Genomic DNA, 20577 nt, shown 5'->3' with positions numbered 1-20577 from the left:
TGGTTAGATGAACAAAATAAATACAGCTGCAAAAGTTCTTCATTTTCCCCACAGATGCACCTATATAAATATTTTGCTAGTATAAATATATAAATACATGTTTTTTAAAAGTTTTAAGTTTACAGTCTACCTGCTCTTGCTGTCCTTACATACCACCCAATCCTGGGACTGCCACTGCCCCAGCCCACAGCAGCTGTGCAGACTGCCAACAGCATTTTTCAGAAGTCGTTTTGTATGTGTTTGCACACACACAGAGATGTACAAACACATACAGGAGAAGAAGGGAGAGAAATATGTTAATTTGGAACATCTGGCAAATGTTTCAGAGTTAACAAGTCCCAGGTTTGGCTTTTTGGTTGTTTGTTTTTTTTTTTCTGTTGGGGGGGTCAAGGAAGGGGAGGCAATTTTGTCATTTTGGGCCAGGGAAGGAAGGGGCATGAAACAAGAAATTGAAGTGTGTTTTTTCACCCTTTATTGAACTTCAACATCACACTACTGGAGCTAATGCAAACAGGAAGATCATAAAAGAACATAATGAAAGTCTCGCACACTGGGACTGAGGGACTGGTTTCAGTTACTGAATATAGCTGTGGAGGCACCACACAAGAGCCAGCGACTCCACGCAGCCACACCACCACGGACTCTGGCTTTTCGAGCTTTTTCTATGCAGTTCCTCAATCATATTCCAGCCTCCAACCTCTGTCCCATCCACTGTGTCCTGTCTTGATAGGATACTGTATTGCATCTTTATAAACATAAAAGATTGACATCTGTAGCTACTAAATGCATTAAGAGGAAAATCCCCCAATTAGCACACATTTTCCTTAAGCTGCCATAAATCATACATACAATACATTTAATCCCACATCCAACATCTTGAATGAGAGCTGTAATTGTGGGAGCAAATGAAGAAAAATGGAGACTCAAACTAATTTGGAAAAAGCCTTTTGCAGTCTTTTACTTAAGGCACAGTCACCAATACCAACAGAAATCCGAAATTAACTCCTGCTCTGCAGAGAAATGATTTTTCGTTAGTGTTTTGAACCTCAGCCTATTCTGACTTTAATACAGTTCAAGACTTGTGATAGATAACACGGTAACTCCACTCTGCTGCTGCCTGAGACGAAGGTCAAGCGAGAGAGCTGGCGAGTGCTCTTTTCATGCACCGTTAGCTCCAGGCACAAAGGGGCCTTCGACATCGCAGCTGGGGGTTTGCAGCAGCAGCAGCAATATTTGCTATCAGAGACCAGTGAAAACACAACCCCTTCCAAACAGCCATAGCACCCAGAGAAGACGCACCCAGTGCAGCTGAGAGCGCAGTCGGTGCGAAGGGAAATGCCACGAAATGCCACACAAAGGCAGTTTGTGCCTTCGAGACCAGCTAGATGCTCACTTCAGTAAGAAAGCCTCTCCTGTGAGCCAGTCTCCCCGTGACTCTTTTATAAAAACCCATCTAACCAGGAATGCAGCACCATTGTTGATTTTCATACTCCTGCTCAGTTTCTGAGCTGTTTTCACGTTGCTGGTGAGCTTTTAAGAGAATACCATTGCACAGTCCGATGTGGAGAGAGCACAGAAATAGACTTAGTGGCTTCAGAGTCAAAAATATTCTGGGAATCTCATAAATGTTAAAGACAGTAAAATATCTTTACGCAGGGCACGAACAGTGACTGAGATGTAGCTGGTTACTTTGAACACAAACTATTCTGACATGTAACCTCACATTTACGTTATCGATACATATTACACAGGTAAACTTGATTTATCCTCTTCAGTTTCTTGAGGCTCTTTATATTCAAATTATCAATGTAACACAGATGAACAAGCCCCAGACACATGTTTAAGTGATATTACTGTCAAGCAGACCAAAAGTTCGTTCAAATTTTGCCTTTCTACCATGGCAATGTACCACTTTTATTCTCCAGCCCTGACAGTACTTTCCAATTTCCTTGGAGAGGAGAAATACACACATTCCAGTTCAGACCGAGGTTTAAAATTCCTATTAAAGCAGCTTTTATGTAATTAGATTGGAATGAATGTGTAACAGTGCCCATTGCAGAAAACTTCAAAGTGGTTATACTGGAGAAATCACAACCCGTTTCAGTGTGCCCCCAAGAAGAAAGAATGGCTCTCCGGAGGATAAGAGTATATTAGTCTCTGTGTGTAATAGATTTTATTGACCATATGGAACTGATATAAAAATTGTGTTGCAGTGGGTAGTCTTGGATTTGAGACAGGAATGTGACATACAAAATACAGTTCCTGTAAAAAGCCTGGCAGCTTTCTGGCAGTTTTTGCAATCAGAAGAACTTAAAATATTTACCTGATTGAGTCACTGACGAGTCCCAGGTCAAAGCAAAATCTGAAGATTCACCCTCTTCAACTGAAAAAGAAAAAAATAAGTTGTGATTGCTAAAACAAACCAACTGGAAAGCAAAGTCATCAGAAAACTAGGTCCACTACGACATTAAGTATTAAAACAGACTTCTGCACTGCTAAAAAAGAACTCACTGTTTTCTATAAAATAATTCATAAGGTGGAAATTTAGTAAAGAGATTTTCCCTACTTTTTAACATAAATATAGGATTTGTGTTTGCAGTTTTTTCCTGAATGGGTAACAGTACATTCACATGAACTTTTAATAGAGGTTTAAATACCACTAACTGCTAAGTATTCAGATTTGAAATTCTGTATATTCACAACAACTTGCATGTGCAAAAATGCCATTGCAAATGCAGAGGTTGTTTTTGAAATGTATGTTTCAAAAGATCATAGTAAAGAACTGTCCTGTGAAGGAAAAATTGCCTGACTTACATCATTCTGACATACTAACATATCAGCCATATTCAAAAACTAGTGATATCTTCAGGTTTTTTCAGAGTTAAAAAATACTATTATGATCTACAACCACGTTCTGTGATATGGCAGTCACAAATAACTGCTTTTAAGGTTTGTTGATGTGAAAGCTGTCTGAACCAGGTGCTCAGTACTTGCAAGTAATGTATCTAAAACCTTCTGACTGTTAAGAATTATAAAACATCATTTGATTCTTACATTCTTCAAAACAACTAAGAGAACAGCCAACAACAAGATGGGTAAGGAAGTGCCTGATCCTGCTGTTACTGAAGTCAGTGGGTAGTTTTAGTAATGTCAGCCTGGGCACTTGAAAGTGGTAACTGCACAAATTCTTCTTTTGAGTTGCAGAAGTTGGTGATCATCACCATTCTGTCACCAAACCCTGACACCAAACAAATTTAAATCACAGGTCTTTATTTTCTGATTAAAAGTATTTACTCCATGGACTGAACAATCTCTCACCATTTTATCTACATTATGCTGGATTCAAATACACATTCTATTGAAATCTGCAACTGAAACCCAAACCATATTGCAAAGCCACAAGCACAGCCCCTATTGACCAGATATTACCCTATATGCTCAGGCCTGGAACCTGCTCCAGCCATTACTGAACTGAGTATTTACATTTTTATCACAAGAGTCTTGTTTTATGCTTTCCTCCCTTTTCTTTTTTCCCCCCAATCCAGTATGGAATTCTGGCATCCTGTAAGCTTATCTATCAGGTTGATGTTAGTGGTGACATCATATAGCATTAGGAACAGAGAATATAATTTACATAGGCAATACCTTGACAAATGTAATTTTATGTTCAAACCATAAATCCACAGAAGGGCACAGCTCCTGTTCTCTTAGTCTGCATGTTTACTAATGGAGGAACATGGAATTCAGCCCCCTCATTGGAGAAATCATTCTTGAGACACGGTTATACTTTTTTCAAAGTCTGTGTTAGCATAGAGGCCATGTCACATAATATTAAATTCCAGAATGACAGAGGAAAAACAAGAGGCAAAGCTACAGGCTTATTGAAAGCATTATCAGTCCTATTCCCTGATGATGGCAGAGCTGGCTTGGCTCACATGTGCTCCCTCCAAGGGGCTCACCTACCATTTTGTGTTCTGTGAACCACCATCTTGATTCCATTTTTGACCCACCCCGTAATAGAAAAACTCTGGACAGTTATTCTAAGTACCATTTCACTCTAACACAAACGTATGTCTGGTTTTAACATCAAAATCTATATACATTTGGGAGGTTTCTGCTCCAAAACTAAATAAGCTAAGTTAGAAATTCACGTACTTTACTCAAAACAGACAAGTGGAATGTTTTAATTTTATTTTATCCTTGACTGCTTTTTGGTTGTCTTGCTTAGAGAGTTTTCTACATTACTACTTTTACGCTGAGGGTTTTTTTTTTATTTCTTTATATTTTATCTTGGAAAGAGACACTAAAAAAAAAGAAACCAGTCTGCTAAAAATACATAAAGGCGATAAATTCAGTCCTAGTCAAGGAGCAGTATATGGGATCAGCACTGGTCACTGACAATTTTAGCAACACACTGACTTTCATGTTGGTTAAACACTGAAGACTGCTCCAGTCCTTGAGCTGCTGTAGGGCAGCTGGCTCCAGCACGTAACAAAACCACGGTTTTTGGAATCCCTTAAATGAGGGCAAAGGTTTGAATCAGCCTCTGTTGGCATTAATTTGCTTTGCTCCCTAATGACTGAAAAGGGGACAGAGAACATATACGTGAAGACGACGGCGCTGAAATTCACTTTGTATTATTGCAGTCATGGTTTCAGGTTCTCCCGCTCTATTTGCACAGACCCACCACAGAGCTGACAGTGCTGCATCCCAGTGGAAACAGGAGGCCGGGGGGACGGAGCTTGGGCACAGGCACACTGCCCCACAGCTGCTGCTCACAACACTGCTACCACCCTTCCCTTTGCTTTTTCATTTTTAATTTCTGTAATTCTTTTAAGCAAATGTCATCTTTCATAGGATAAACTGTAAGAAAACATAACAGCCAAGTCTACTCCAAGAGGGAGTGGCTGTATCAACTGACCCAAGCACTTGATCCTTGCCTGCTCGTCCATCCCCCCACCAGGCCAGGCAGTGGGCAGAGGAACAAGGAGCAAAAGCAGCCACATCCAAAAAAACCAGTTGAAAGATTGTGACTATACACCCATGAGATTAAGAAGCTACAGAGGCTTGGAGGGGAAGGATGCCTGTGAGGCTGAAGCAAAAAAATAGGTGACCAGGCTTTGTCACTGACACCAAATGTAATTGTAGGGAGACACTTAACCCTGTGTGCTTCTGCTCCCTCTCCATAATGGGCATAAAACCAAGAGCTGAGAGGTTCCTCTGCGGCAGCCTTAATCTTCTGGATATAAATTATTATTTAAGGGGCCAGCATTTGAAGTGGTGTCACTGCTGGCTTTACCTCAGCCTCAGCAATGAGCAGAGGGCACAGAAGTCAGTGGGAAATAGAATCAGTTTCTTCCTCCCAAAGTCAACTTTGACACCAAACATTTGCAGCTAAAATTCGCTCCCAGTTGCACATGTCTGTTGCTGGACTCATAGGGAAGCAGGAGGAGCTTTCCTGGACTGGTTGGAGATGTGGGGACATGATGCTGTGCATGGAGGGCAGAGGAGTCCCACAGATCCCCATCTGGGGACGGACCCACTGGGGACGGCCTTAGGGCTTGGCCAGCCCTCCCTAGGAGGGCAAAGTGGGTCTAAAACAGACTTTGCTGCTACAGCTGTGAAGGGATTTCCAGGTCTCACTACTGAGAACCAAGTCAAAACCACCCATAGTCCATAAAATTAGCCAGGGAGTAATTCACTTAAATTGATTTTTCAGTTTCTTAATATTTTTGTCATCATTCCTTGAAACCTAGATTGGCTCAAGTGAACAGTGTGTATTAACATTCACTTTGTGGATGCTGTTACTTAAGTTGTGACATGGGCAAAAAAAGCCAGTGAAGAGGTACAAAGCATTCAACACAATCACTCCCAAAATACACTGCACTGTAAAATAATTCCCATTTCATTAGCAGGAAAATATGTTTTCTGAGACACACCAGACACACTTGTAACTACTGAAGTCAAGAACTAGACACTTCCATCTGTGCTAGGTAATCACTCTGAATGTATGAACACACGAGGCCACAGGGCTGATGTTCAGCATGGACAGGAGCCACCCACGTGCCTGAAACACTCTGCAGCTTGGGAAAATTCCCACAGGAAACAGCAGCCCCATTCAAGACTGAGAACCGCAATTGTAAAAGCAACTAGAGATCTTGTATCAGTTCTAACTACTTTATGGGAGTCCTGGTGACAAAACGGTGAAGGCACAGCATTTCATGAAATTTTGGAGGCATTTCATACTGGGTATTGAAAATGAAGACACACAAAATCACTGATGTCAAGCTTTGGCCAGAATGTTCACACGTGCACTTCGCATGGGTTTTTTGTTGGATTCTTCCAATTTTCCTTTACAAACTCACCTTATTTTCTGCCCAAATTACATAGTGTGCCCGCACATTAAGCCATGGCTGGAATACAGAAGTTGCTATGCAAGTACACTCTTACTCTGGTCTCTATCTGCTCTCTCCATCCATCCAAACAATCAGTTTAAAATGCTTTGGAAATAAGTATTTTTACTTCTTCAGTAGTACAGAGACAATACAGCAAGGGGACAGAAGTTTGGACCTACTCTGCTCCATGTGTCATTGACACAATGACACCCAAAGTGCAACATGCTGCACCAACAGAGGGGGTAGGCATGGCTCTTGGTGCCAAATTCACTATGCAGTTTATTAGAAAAAAAATGGGCAAGAAACAGTTTCAAAGTCAAGCACTAAACCTTGACAGCAACACTCAAAGCACTATATTTCTATTTTTAAAGCATTAACTTTTTTTCTTCTCTTTCGTAAATGATCCATAGTATTTGCCAGCACACAGAGATAAAATACTGCAAGTAAAAAAGAGACATTTTTTTAGCTGCATCCTTCAGGGTGATGATTACAGGATAGTTATAGGAAACTCACCCAAGAGCATGCCTGCTATAACAGCTGTGCCTTCAGTGAAATCTGGGGGTATCTATGAAGCTGAAACCCTTCAGGAAAGCTGGGTTTGACTTGTGAATAGGCTTGTTTTGGCAGCATAGAAATTTTTATTGTTAGTCAACTCAAAAGATCATTAAGTTTGTGCACTGCCCACCCGAGGCCTGGTGCAGGGAGGTCATTGCTGACAGTGGGAGGACACGTCTGCCTCCACTGCCCGTTCTGCCCCAGCACAGGGAGGACTCACTGCTGTCACGCCTGGAGAAGACCTGTGCTCTCCTCCAACTGCTTGTGGGGCCCAAATGCAAGAGACAGATCAAGAAATGGGCTGACATGGGGAAGAACTGTGGGCAATGGCAACATCACAATCCAGCACTCCTGCACACGCCAAATATTTGCATTTTGCCCGCTCGTCTCAGATTTTCTCTAAGGAGGTTTATTTAATTGCTAGGTCACGAGTGCTGCAGGCTCAAAGATTTCAGTTCTTTGTGCTCAGAGAAACTTCTGAAAGAATTCAGCATCCATTCCCCTAAGAGTGGGAACATCTATTTATGGGGCTACCATTACCTGAACTCCATTCACAGTCACAGTGCTTATTTAACACTTTATCACTCCCAGGAAAGAAGTTAACCTTATCAAAGTAAGATGCTTCTGCACCAAATGTTGATTTCTAGATGCAATCAAGCTTTACAAGTGAGCAACAGCCCCTCAGTAATTCAGATGGCATGTGTATGCTCCCTTATCCTATTACACAGGCTTCAAGGACCACAAGGACCAGTTTAACACTTCCCATAATATGAAAATGCCATCGTATGCTAACTAAAACGTCAGGAACTGTGACAGTGTGACAAACTACTATGAAATCCAATGGGTTACAAGCAAGTTCCCCAGCTGATGGGGGAACCTTCCTGAATCAGGGCTGTTACCAAGTGCTGCATTCAGGATCGGGGTCATCCCTCACCTGCCAGCAACCTTTGCAAACACCACGTACAAAATAGTTTGAGAGCACAAAATGCTGGTGCCACTTCTGGAGGATTTTGTCAGACTTTTTTGGTGACAGAAAGCTCTCAGATAAACCTGGGGAAATCTCACCAATGCCTGTGTATTAGCTGTAATGTACGTGTCAAGACTCACAGCTTTCCCTCCAGAGAAATACTCCAGCACCAATCCACATTGTAAGCCCGTCACACATTAATCACATCTTCTCCCTGCCCTAGCTGTAGGTACTCACACACAGGAGCTCTGTGATCTTCCATAATCTTCAGGCTCCTTCACCACTTTTCAGACACACATCTCCGTGCTGTCCTACCCAGCCTTTGCTCCGTCTCTCCCATCACATGAAATTACACACTCCCAACTCAGTGTAGGACACAGAACAGCCCCATCCGACCGCCATTCATCTGCCACGACTCATCCCACAGCACTTGCAGCCTGGGATTTGATACAGTGCTCTTAATCCTGCAAAATGCAGAGCAGCTTCCAGTTCCACAAAGTCAAAGGTTGCTGAGGATGCTCAAACTTTGGGGGTCGAGGATTGTAAATTACTGAGTTTCCAGCTGCTTGGCATGGCAGGAGCACAAAGGGTGTTAACAACCTTTACACTTTAAATAGCCTTTAAATAGGTATTTTCCCGCACATCTACAGTCTGTTCTTTGGAGAGGTGCAGATAGGCTCATTCCTCAAACTGAAAGAGGAGAATACCTCTGCTCCACTCAGCCTGCTGCTCAGAGAGGTTCAGTTCCGCACAGCACAGAGAACTGCTACCACAGCGAGCAGTGGCAAAGGTTTGGAAATGGCTACTTGGAGCAGAAGCCAGCTAAACCCTTCTGTTCAGATCACCCCCCAGTTCGGTGTGAGGCTTTCCCGCTCTCCTGCTCTGATGTTCCTTGTCAGATTCTCCATCTCCTAATATCGGTGAGACAAAAGTCTGCTGGACACAAAAACCTGCCGAAGGAGGGAAGGAGCAGCATGAAGAACGGCCCCGTTTGTTTTTAAAGGCAGCGCCGCTGCGGCAGAGCTGCAGCCGCTGCCCGGGAGCGCTGCAGGGCGCAGAGCCGGCCCCGAGCCAGGGCTCACCGCCCTCCAGGAACCAGGCTGCCCCTCTTTGTCAGCAGCTGGGGCTTTCTCCCACCCCTGTACAGAGGGAAACCTTCACGTTCAGCAGGAAAATAAGAAGTTTTGAGGGGCTTTGCCAGTCTGCTGAGAATAGGTGCCTGTGAGTGTATCCCGATGCATTTACAGTACCCTGCAGCTAAAAGGAAAGGGAAATCCCACTGGTGCCTTTGCATCGACATTCAGGGGAGCAAAAAGGAACCTGGCAGAAGCAGCTGGGTGCACTTTATACCAGCCACTTGAGCCAATTTACTCCCTTTGGAAAGTCAACTTTGCGAGAGGATTCCTGTCAGGTCTCCCCGTGTTTACAAGGCATTTTGCTTGTTTGCGTGATCATTTCCACTTAGCTTCGGGAATACTTTGCCATTTTTTTTCCCTGGTGGTTGGTAGTAAGGAGCACAGGGACACCAGGGCATCCCCAGAGAGGTGATGGTGTATTCCTCACCCATGCCCTAACCACGGGATCCCCCATGGGAACAGTGCGCGGTCCTTGGCACAATCGCTCACAGATCCAGAGCCACCTCCCTGTTCTCTCCTGAGCTCACAGCTGATCCAGCCATCGGTGGCCCTTGGCCAGGAAGGGTTTTTCCCACCTTAAATAGGACCGTTATATATTAGTCCTTTCATGAGCCAGCAGGCCAGGGAATAAGACAAGAGGGTTTACTGACATGGCTTATTTAGCTAGTTCAGAGCCTAAATTTGCACAAGTTCTCTAGCTGCTTTTCTCCAAAGTCAGTAATAGGGCTTGGCAGAGACTGTGGGTTTTGCTGGCAAAGTCAGCCTTTTTGTGTGAAGGAGGGAGGAGTGGGGAAACCCAGACTGCTGTGCTCACTAGGTCAGGGAAAAGAACAAAAAAGAAAAAAGGAAGGAACAAAAAAAAAAAAAAAGGAAGAAGGATGAGACAAATGGGACAGAATTACAAAGGGAAACTGAAAAAAAGATCGTTAGGAACAGAAAAAGATGTGAAGGTGATTAAGGAGAACAAGACAAACAACAAAATAAGGTAGCAGTAGCAGGTTTATGCAAAGGAGATCTAATTATGGGTGGCTAAATCCTCCAGGACATTAATATTCCATCGTAATGTGTCTAGTTTCCTCCTTTCCAGACATGGCAGGGAGGAAATGAGAATCACTTAGATACACTGTTTAATGAGCAAATGATGGACGATCACCAAATACAGCCTGCCTGATAAGTATCCATTAGCTTAAACTCGCACAGTAAATCTGTGTGCAGCTAACGGGCCTGCCTCTTCCACCGCTACAGCAAAACTTAATGTAACTGCAGCTACAGAAAGGGAGCCTTGTAAATAAAAATCTCATCTTGGTAAGACGAGAAAGAACTGCAGGACATACATAATGGCTAATCACAGCCCTTCCCACGGACCACACACCTGACTCACAAGCCAGGGCATATTTATTCCCAGTGCTCATATTTAGTTTTTGTGTTTTTAATTCACATACTTCACTGGAGACAGATATTTCCCATCCAAATCTATTATGTAAATAAATACAAGGGTTAGGTGTAATAAAATGCAGTCAATGTTTCAGGTTGCTCTCAAGATCAACATCTTATACATGCAATACATTAAGCTTGTAGTTTTTAAAATTGGGCCTGCAGACACCCCACGATAGATTTGGGATCAATACTCTAACTGATGGTTCTTACAGCTTGTCATTGAATGTTAATCCCCAAAGAGCAGGGTGGATTTTTTTCTTTTCCTTATAATTGCAATACATGGTGTTTAATCTGTGAAATGTTCAGCAATTTAGATGTTTCTTCTGCTTTTTATGCCTGGAGTTTGCCTGGCCATGAGACTGGTGGGGTGCACCCCACCCAGCTCAAGCAACTCATCCCACTGATGAGGAGCTGGTCACCCTGCACCCGTGGCCAGGGATAGGGGACAGTAGCACTGGCTGCCTCTGGGTGCACTCCTCTCTGTATTGTTCTATGCATTTCTAAGGCAACTGTCACCATAGTGTCTGCACCTTCTTTCAAAAATAGATATACTATGAGTAAACAGGCACTTTAAAGCTCAAGTGAAACAAAACAGATGAATCCAGCATTCCCCATGCTGCTCAAAAAGTCATGTATTTTACTTCAGCAACCAAGGGTTTAAATATTCTTGCTCCATTTGGAACGCTGCTGGATGACAGAATCATGTATGTGTTGAAACCCTAACAAACTGAAGAAAGGAAAGTAGAGAAAGGGGAGATTAACATAACTACAATTCATGGCCAGGACTTTGATTCCATGAGTCAAATTTGAAAGTTGAGAAGTGATTCCTTGCTCTGCTAAAAATGCCAAAAGCAGGCTGAAGTTACTCAAAAACAAGATGATGACAATGAAAGTAACAAGCCAGAGGTGGGTCAGTGAGTACAATGACCAAGCTGTTACTCAAATACTTGCAATATCTTACACCTTCCTGCAAACTGCAGGTTTAGAAGTTGTACTAGTGAAGGCTCCACTACCCCCTATGCACTTCTGAGCACAGATACCTAGGGAGTGAAGGTACACAAATCTCAGGTGTCACCCAAGACAGTATTTGCAAACACGTGGAACACAGGGCTGTGTGTTGGAAGACCACAGAGCCGAGACTTGCAGCTGGCAGAGGCAACATGCACATGGCAGAGTTCAGCTGAAGGGATGGCACAGGCCAAAGGGATGCCAGAAAGGCCTTTATTGTTCTTAAACATAAAGAAATGGCTACAATCAAATTAAGTTTAAGAATGAAGTCAAAGCACCATGAAATTCAAATACTGGGTTTTGCACAGAGAATGCAGGGTCTCACCAAGTCAGATTTATTGCAGGCTTTGCTTCTCTGGAGAAGAAAAAAAAAAGGACGGGGGGAAGAGCACTATTTTTACATTAGGGCTATAAAGTTTCTCTATAAGCAGGACACCTAATAAAATCATTTACATGTGCTGGCTCTTTCTTGAGGCAGCTAATCAGCATGCTGAAAGGTTAACATTTAACACAGACTAACGACACAAAGAAGGCGAATGTTCTGAAAATAATCCACATAAACTTTTATATGGAAACAGGAACCAAACCAAGGAAGAAGGGAAGTAGATAACTAGGATCTGCAGACAGGCAGTGGGGCCTAACTCCTTACACTACCTCTTGCTCTGGTAAAGCACATAAAGAGATTTAGGTGCACCAGCAAACTGAGTATGCCCTGCCTCAGACTGCAGGCTGCTCCCGGGCATCACCCTTCTGAGTTCTGCTTAATCAAATCCATTGACCAACTGCAGTTCTGTAATTAAAAACTCACAAAAAACAGCACTGTCACACTTGATATGGTCAGACCAAGAGCCACATGCCTCCAGACCTTGCTGCCATGGACAGCAAGTAGCCTTTTCCTTTCCTACAGCAAGGAGCTGCCATCAGAATGCAATCCTCTCCAGATCATCTCATCATCACCATAAATCAAGTCCCACTTCACAGTTACTTTACCACTACTGATTTCATCCAGACCCAACAGAAGCAGATGCAATGTCTCCCATTTCACATGATCTGAGCTGTTCCAGATGATGGGGAGACCCCAATTTCCAGACTTAGGTTCAAGGCAGAGAGTTCAATGCCCATGAAAAATTCACACTTGCAATTGTGATAAAAAGAATAGAAAATTACTGGAACAGCAACAACTACCTTGAGGGTCACTGATGAAATGGTAAAGCACAAAACCAACTCTACTCTGACACAAGTTTAAGTCTCTTACTTCATAATTCTTCAAAGCAGGTTTTACTATGTTATTCCTAAAGCCCTGGTCCCAGCTGCAGCGAGCTCCAGCAGAAGTAGAGCTGCCGTACCAAACCCTTAGCATCACACTCCCCTTCACAAATACCCCATTCAGCACCCAGGGCTATAAATCACAGCTGAAAAAAAAAAGTCTTTGACCAGATTTCTACACCTCAGCTTAAAAAAAGCACACCATTTTTTTAACTGCAAATCCTTCAAACTTGGCAATGGTTTCACTGGCGAACTATGTTTGCAGCGTAGGTAGCACAGGAAAAGGAAAAGAGAGGAGGCTTTTCCTGACCGGCCATTTTAATTAGAGCTATGTGGGCTTGGAAAAACCCATCTGGTGAGTGGAGTTATTTCCCTCCCTCCTCTGAAAGACCAAATTTGCAAATGCTCAGTACACCAGGCTGTCAGTGCACCCTCTTTGCTGCTGTCCTGGGCCATGACAGGGGATCAGGCCCTTGATGGCCCAACAGCTCCAGCTTTCCTGAGCAAGCAGGGTTCGACAGGCATTTGGAGGAGGTTTTTTCTCAAGCAAAGAGCTCACTGTGGCTCTTTTGTGTATGCAAGCGTATGCATGTGTGTGCCTGTGTGTGTGGCAATACTCCCCAGGCTCGCTCATTTTAATGCTGCTTTCTCCCCAGATGAAAATATACATATTCTTATTAAGAGAAAAAAATGTGCAAAGTATAAATTTGCATCTCTGATCATTTCTGGTTCATAAATTGTATTTTAATAATAAAACAATATACTCTTCTGTACTGCTTCTTAAATACTAATAGTAAAGTCTGTCTTATTTGTGCATGAGCCTAAATGTTTTGATGAAGGAACACGCAAATGGTATAAAATAAACACTGTAAAGTGAACTATAGATAAAAGGGTAAATAAAAGCAGGTGTAAACCTAGTAGATGGAGAATCCCGCCTCCTCCTTTTGATCCACATGAGTGGATGCCCCACACTTTTCTACTGATGAATTTTATTGTACAGGTTGAGGGAAATTCTCCAGCTGAGATTCTTCCTACTAGAAAGACAGGCTTTGTTGGCTGCATTAAGGTGAAAGAAATTACAATGAAGGAGAGAAAGTTGCATGTATCACATATAGCCATTCATAGCATCAAATTTAATTTGCAGAAAAACCAACTCGACCACCATAAAGTGGAAACTAATATTTTTTATGACCCCTTAACAGCCTGTCCTTAGTGCTAACATACCATAAGTAAATTTCAACATCTTGTTACACATGTAGTTTATTTTAAACAAGACTAAAAGGGGAACACAGTTCTTATTGAAAATTGGCACACACACAAAGGAAGGGGAAAAGCAGGCTTTTAAAACTTTATCCCAAAGCATACTTTTTTCTTTTTATTCCTGTTAAACCTACAACCCTTCCACTGAAATGAAACATAGAAAGAGTTTCCAAATATTTTGTAATTCTGAATGGATTTCCCCAGTGTAACAGTAATAATATTTTTACAGTTAAAAGATCCACTGATTTAATAAGTGTGATTTGTGTATTTAGAAAATTCATTAGAGCAGACATTCCCCAACATTTTTCGATTTATTTATTTATTTAGCCTAATTTGGGTACACTACTTCAAAAGAACGCTTAGAGCTTCCCAGTTCCTTAGTCACTCACTAATAACATCTAATAATTAATAAAGACATGTAAATTCTTAACTCCCAGAACTATTCCAAACTTACTATCTGTACGCTTCATGTCATGTCTCACTTATAGATATCTGCATTACTTTGTTTCATAAAATGCTGAAGGGACACGTACTTATCTTGCTCTCCACCAAGAGTGAATATTCAGGCATGATGCAACCAAAGCAAAGCTAAGCCAAAGCGTGAGCAAAGCTGTCCTCCAGGAGCCCACAAGAGTTTTCCAGGCAACTTTTAGCCGGTTTCACTGCATGGTCGTGTCCCTTCTGCAAGTGCCCACTGCCCACAGGCCTGTGTGAGAGCACCTTTGCTGGTGTGCAGGGGCTTGTGTCAGTCCATGTGCCCACAGCACCTACGGGGGATGTGACTTCTTCAGCCTCCATGCAGAAATGCAAGGGAGGCGTCAGTGAGCACTTTGGGGCAGTACCAATTTTTACAAGTATTTGGGAGCCAGGAGGGAATGAACCAGCCAAATGTGCAGCTGTGACATGGAAAGGAAAGGCCCGATTTAAATGCAATGCTTGGGACAGCGATTCCAAGTGCATCTGTAGAAAAAAAGAGGGCACAAGCAAACACCCTCATTCCCCTTCGTAAGGCCACCAGCCTGTTCAGCCTCTGCCTCCAGAGCTGCTAAAATCCCTATCCTATGGGCAGAGACCATGAGGAATAACATAGTTCAAACCATCTTCTCCTGGAGGCAAATTGTATTGTGTCCACTTCTCTTCGACAAGCGCTCCTGTCAGGGCTTTGTGTTCTGCAACATTTCCTTGTCAGAGTTATTTGCTTATTTTGATTTCACGTCTTCTGTCGGGAGGAAGACTGCCAAAACCGTAAGTTCTGTCTCCTACAAGTGCTTCTAAGCCTGGGAAATGGGGTGTGGGTATTTCCACACGTGGCTCAAGCCATTACATCAGCAGAAATTTACTTAAAGAAATGCAGCTTGCATAAAGTTTTGTATTTAAATTTCAGTGGACTGAGTGGGACTCAAAAGGAGAATGAAAATAGCCCTGCTTCCAAACAGAGATAGAAAAAAAATGCACAAAAGCACCTACCTTTCAAAACAAAGAATTTAAGAACTTCCAACCTAATCACTATGAAAAATGCTCAGATAATTAATTTACAGTCAAGACAAACAGGGTTACTTAGCTGAACTAATTTTTTTTCCCAGGCAAATTTCATCTGTAGCGAATGGGTCAGGGAAGCAGATTTCCTCTACAAATTTTTATGACATCTGAATACATTTCCTATCCACACTTGTATTTTTTCCTGTTGATGAGGCTTTGCTGCCATTTTCTTGATTTCCTGATAGAATTACATAATCTGATAGAACTCCTATGGTAAATAAAAGCTGTGTTCGTGCTTGGTCCATGCTTACTCATGCTTTACAATGTACACATCAGTACAGAAACCACTCTGAGTCACACTGACAGAGGAACTGCCTAAGCAGCAATACAGCAGAGAGGGGATCGACCGCCGACATCCCTCCTGCACGAGTTACGGACACTCCGCTGTTCCGGGAATCAGTTTGGATTAGTGCTGACTGGTTTCAAGGATGGGCTGTTAAGGTGAACATCACTCAAGTGTATATAAAACTTTCTATTGATCAGAAAGCCAACTCTGTAATCAATAAAGGTGCAGACATCCTTTCTCCTCCATCATGCATTAATCTGTCTAAAAATGTGAAATCATTCTTTTTTGTTAAGATAAGGTTTTGTGATAGCCTGTCTAGGAAGCAGCAGACACAAAAGTTTCTTCTAAATACACTCAATATTTACAGCAATTCTACTACACTCAGGGAGGCTTGACCAATGCCCCTGACCTCCCACTCTTCCCATGCCAGCCTTTGGCATCAGCCAGCACTGCCCATGCCAGAGGCTTCCTTGGGCACTGGTTAGTGCTGGTACCTCAGTGGTGAGCTCTTTGCCACAGCTGGCTCTGGGTGGACAACCCTGAGCACACCTCAGTCTGGACTTCCCTGCAGACTACTAAAATCATCCCTTGGATTCAAATCCAGGGGAACAGGGTGTGTTCTTCCACATCCTTCCAGATAAACTAGGAACATTTGACTTCAAATATGAGCAACACTGCACTTGCACACTTCTTACTTCAGCATACAGCCTGACACCAAGGTGGGATGAGTTGGTATTTCTGACTGCTCACAGTGGTAGCACAGCCTCCATGTCTGCTCACCTACAGCTCCAACATATGAGACTAGAAAGCTTGAGACCTTAAGGTATTTAACATTATATAACATCTTAAGTCCTGTTTAGAAGTCATGGTTTATTTTTTTGGCAAAGAGAATTACTAACCAACTTTCAAAAATAGGCCACGTGAGTAGCTCCTATTGAAGCAGGAACTGCAGTAGATATTGTGCTCAAGCCTGGACATTTTTGTTCATCTTCTTAGAGTACAGAACACCTAAATAAGCTGACACTTGCTTCAATGTCTTAAACCTTGAGAAAAAAAAAATCTCCTTTTTTAAAATAATGATCAACAGATATTCATTCAAAAAAATCTGAACACACTTGCATTTTAAATAAGTTAATGCATTGTTGAATAAAAAGAATTTATTCTTTTTCACATCTGTGCACATATGATAAATGCTGTTCAAGACCACAAATCAGCCTCCTAAAATACCACACTTCCACCCACTCAGCTGAACCTGGAGATCACTTTAAAAAGTCTGTTTCTGGGCTACTGGAGTCAGTGGAAATTTGGAGTGAAGCCTTCTCTTCTAACCAGACTCATCACTTATTTACGTGGAAGTAACGACATCATAAAAAAGGCAGCAGGGTAATGATGTACAGCCCTGATGCTTACTGGGTACCTTCAGAAATGTGACCTGTACTCTGAAAGGACTGACAGAGGAAGGGAATTTGGAAAGCAACTCCATGGCTATCAGGAGGTAGATCAGCTCGCTCCCAGCTCCCCCTTTCCAGCTCCCCCTTCCTTCCCCACTCCTTGGATGTCTCACCGCAGTCAGCCCCATGGACAAGTGCAGGAATGAGTGACTGAAGTTGGCTACATTTTTGCCAAACAATTGTTTTTCCCTCCTCAAACAACAGGTATGTGCGAAGAAACCAACCTACCAAATCTGTAACTTAAATGAAAGCTTTCAATAAACCATTTTGCTTCAGCAGCAGCACAGGACCACCTTCCACATGTCTTGTGCACTTGAAAATAGCCACCCACAAGCGGCTTTGTAGGCAATAACACCTTCTGAAGTGTCATTAGCTGCAGTGTGCTGACATAGCTGGGGTTGTAGTATCACGTTATTCAAAGACAGCAAGTCACATCATTTACTCTTTAACTGGAACCAAAACAGATTAATACCTCCATCACTGTTGTGCTGTCATCAAAGACCAGCCGACAGGTTAAGGACCAGTGAAAAAACCCAAACTTCTGGCAGCCAAGGATGTTTTCGAAACCAAAACGAGAGAGCTTTTAATAAGTCAAAAATACAGCACAACGGTTTGGAACCACAGCTTTTCATTTCAGCGAGTTTATATTATAGTATATGTCTCCTTGAGCTAAGAGATCGTTTGTTTAAATTGCTTGATTACACGTAATGATCCTTCCCTTATAAAACAAGATTCAACATTGCCACTGGGGGAGAGGGCGGAAACAGCACAGAAATTTAACGAGAAAGAAAAAATATCATACAACTCTTGCTGTAATAAAACATTAGGAGAATTTTTACTTGAGTGTTGAAAAAAGCGAAGCTAGAAATATGTTTTACCCCAGCTATTAACACTAACTCTTCATTCAACAGAGTATAATGTACAGCTTTGATCAAGCTATAGGATCCACATGCTCACAAAATATTTAACTTTAAATACATACCATGGAATTAGTCTCCAACAATTTATGCCATCGCCTCCTGCCACTTTATGTTTTCCTAAACCTTGGAGTCCAATTCACATATGTAAGTCAGATTATTTTATTTTTAACCTAATAGGGATTGGAAATAATTTATTTCAAATGCCAGGAAGTCTATGGTTTCAAGCAGTCTTTTGCACTTTTATGGAATGAAATGAGAATAAAAATTCAAATTTAATAATATCTGAGAGCTGGAAAAGTAAAATCATTTACCAGTGACTTGGAAAGCAGCTTACACATATATTACAAAAGTTTTCTGAGAACGTCCCACAGGGCAGACAGGAAAAATAAAAGCTTACCTATTTGCCTAATTTTTATTCTGTAACTTTTAAGAAGAAAAACACAGATCTTTTCTCTCTACACTTAATTGAGCTTAACTGAAGGAAGAAAAGATGGGCCTGCTCCCAAATGAGCAGAGACTGATAGAAAGTGATGTGTTTATCTTGTTGAAATCATTTACCAGTCTGGATCCTCCCACTGCTTCCCAGAAGCAGCTCCTGGTAGCCCACCCTCATTAGGCTGATTTCAGCTTTTCCTAAGAGGAGGAGGAAGCACAAAACCACTACAGACCTTTGCCTCTTTGCCAGAGGTGGGTGTTGACCTCCTGCCTGTGGAGGTCTCTGGAGCAGAGGGTGTAGGGACTGCAGGTGAGGTGCCCTGACTGCCACTGCCCCGCAGGACACGCTGCTGATTTCTGCTACCTGGAGACACACAGCTCCTGTGCAGGAGCAGGTCCTACCGGGGATCCCAGTGAGCAGAGGACAGCAGACAACACAATGCTGAGAGAGTTACTCAATATAACTAGAGACTCATCTCTAAAGAAAAAAAAGAATTTAAAAAGCCCCTGTACAGTAATCTCTCCATAGTTCACGTTTTATCATGATCTTAATTCTGAAGACCTTCTGTTTCTGCAGGCCTAGTGAGTTCTTAATAAAAGTTATTTCTCATTTAATTAAATCTAACATTTGCGTATTTGACAAGAACAGGAAACACTGACTGTAAATACACCTTCTGACCACCCAGCCTCACTCATCCACAGCACAGCAGCTGCACTGTGAGGAGGGAGGACCACAAGTGAGAACAATGGAACTTTTGGAGAGAAGTCTTGGTGAGGATCTACATTTAAACACACAAACCCAAGAAAGACATCTCCTTCATAGCATCCCTTCCTCTACCCACCCCCATGGGACTATTACTCCTGGGCAACGCTCATGGCATTTGTCTGTGTGTCCAACAACACAAGGTGAGAAAAGGACAAAGATGTTCATGACCCACAGTGAATATGCATGCATGGAAGATGAACCATTATTAGATGTCACAGCTTTCACTGTATATTTTCATGGTGTCTTAAGAAAACAGCTAAATTTATCCCAAACATGGATATTTCTTGTGCTACCATCCAGGCTATTCTTTTCCTTATTTATGTCAGCTCAGTGGTCTCTGCAACCAGGCACTTGGAAACAGGATGTAGTTACAGACATGTTTGCTCTAGGAGATATCACAGATTCATATGCAGATGAGTACCTCAGTGAATATTTCAGACACAGCAGAAATATATGTAGGTGTACATGCATGTTTGTACACATATCTGTGACCACTTTTTTTTTTTTTAAGCGGAAAGCATCTGATTTGGGGATCTATTTGAAGTTTTTTATTTGGCAATCAGGTTTTACACTGTCAACTAATACTTTTTAAAACCTAAAGTCAGTTTCTGGCTACAGCCTGCTTTTCCAAAGCAATGGATGATGGATACTGTGTGTCTCACAAGGCAGAGGTTGAAAATGGCCAAAGGATCATTTTCACCTCAATTTACAGCTGGGATTTTGTGCGTCACCATGGCAAGGCAGGACAGTCACCTGGGACAGATAAATTTTTCTACACTGCCTTGCTTTGACAACAGAAGGTTTCAAAACCAAAAATATTGCCCTTCAAGAGTTGCAACAGTGTTTCAAGTGATTCCCCACCCTACGTGTGCTAAACATTTACGCTTTTAACTTAATAGACAAAAAGGAATCAATAATAAACAAATAAGTACCAAAGTACCCAAAACTACAAACAGCCATGTTTGCAACCCTTTCCCTGCTGCCCAGCACATATAGCTGTGTGTCCCCTTGCTGTGCTGAAGCCAAACTGATGGAAGGAGAGCACAGCACTGCAGTGCCAGGCAGGAGCAGCCGTATGACCCTGCCTGACACAGGCAGGGGTGCCAGGAAACAGCCACCAGGTAGCAGGGCTGCTCACCATCCTCCCTTCTCCTGC

The 20577-nt window shown here is 42.4% G+C and overlaps 1 protein-coding gene across 2 annotated transcripts in view; it reads right to left on the bottom strand.

The window, feature by feature from the left end:
* The window catches only part of ZNF423 (zinc finger protein 423), a 228958-nt gene that overhangs the window by 184995 nt on the left and 23386 nt on the right, over positions 1-20577 (bottom strand). For both annotated transcript variants that reach the window (XM_027685020.1, XM_027685021.1), the window contains exon 2: positions 2324-2383. In XM_027685020.1, the coding sequence (XP_027540821.1) occupies positions 2324-2383 (60 nt within the window). The remainder of the gene's footprint in view (positions 1-2323; positions 2384-20577) is intronic.

This window comes from Neopelma chrysocephalum, unplaced genomic scaffold (assembly GCF_003984885.1).
Source record: "Neopelma chrysocephalum unplaced genomic scaffold, ASM398488v2 Primary Assembly neopelma1_68, whole genome shotgun sequence".
Classification (NCBI taxonomy): domain Eukaryota; kingdom Metazoa; phylum Chordata; class Aves; order Passeriformes; family Pipridae; genus Neopelma; species Neopelma chrysocephalum.
This window is presented reverse-complemented; position numbering and strand designations above follow the sequence as displayed.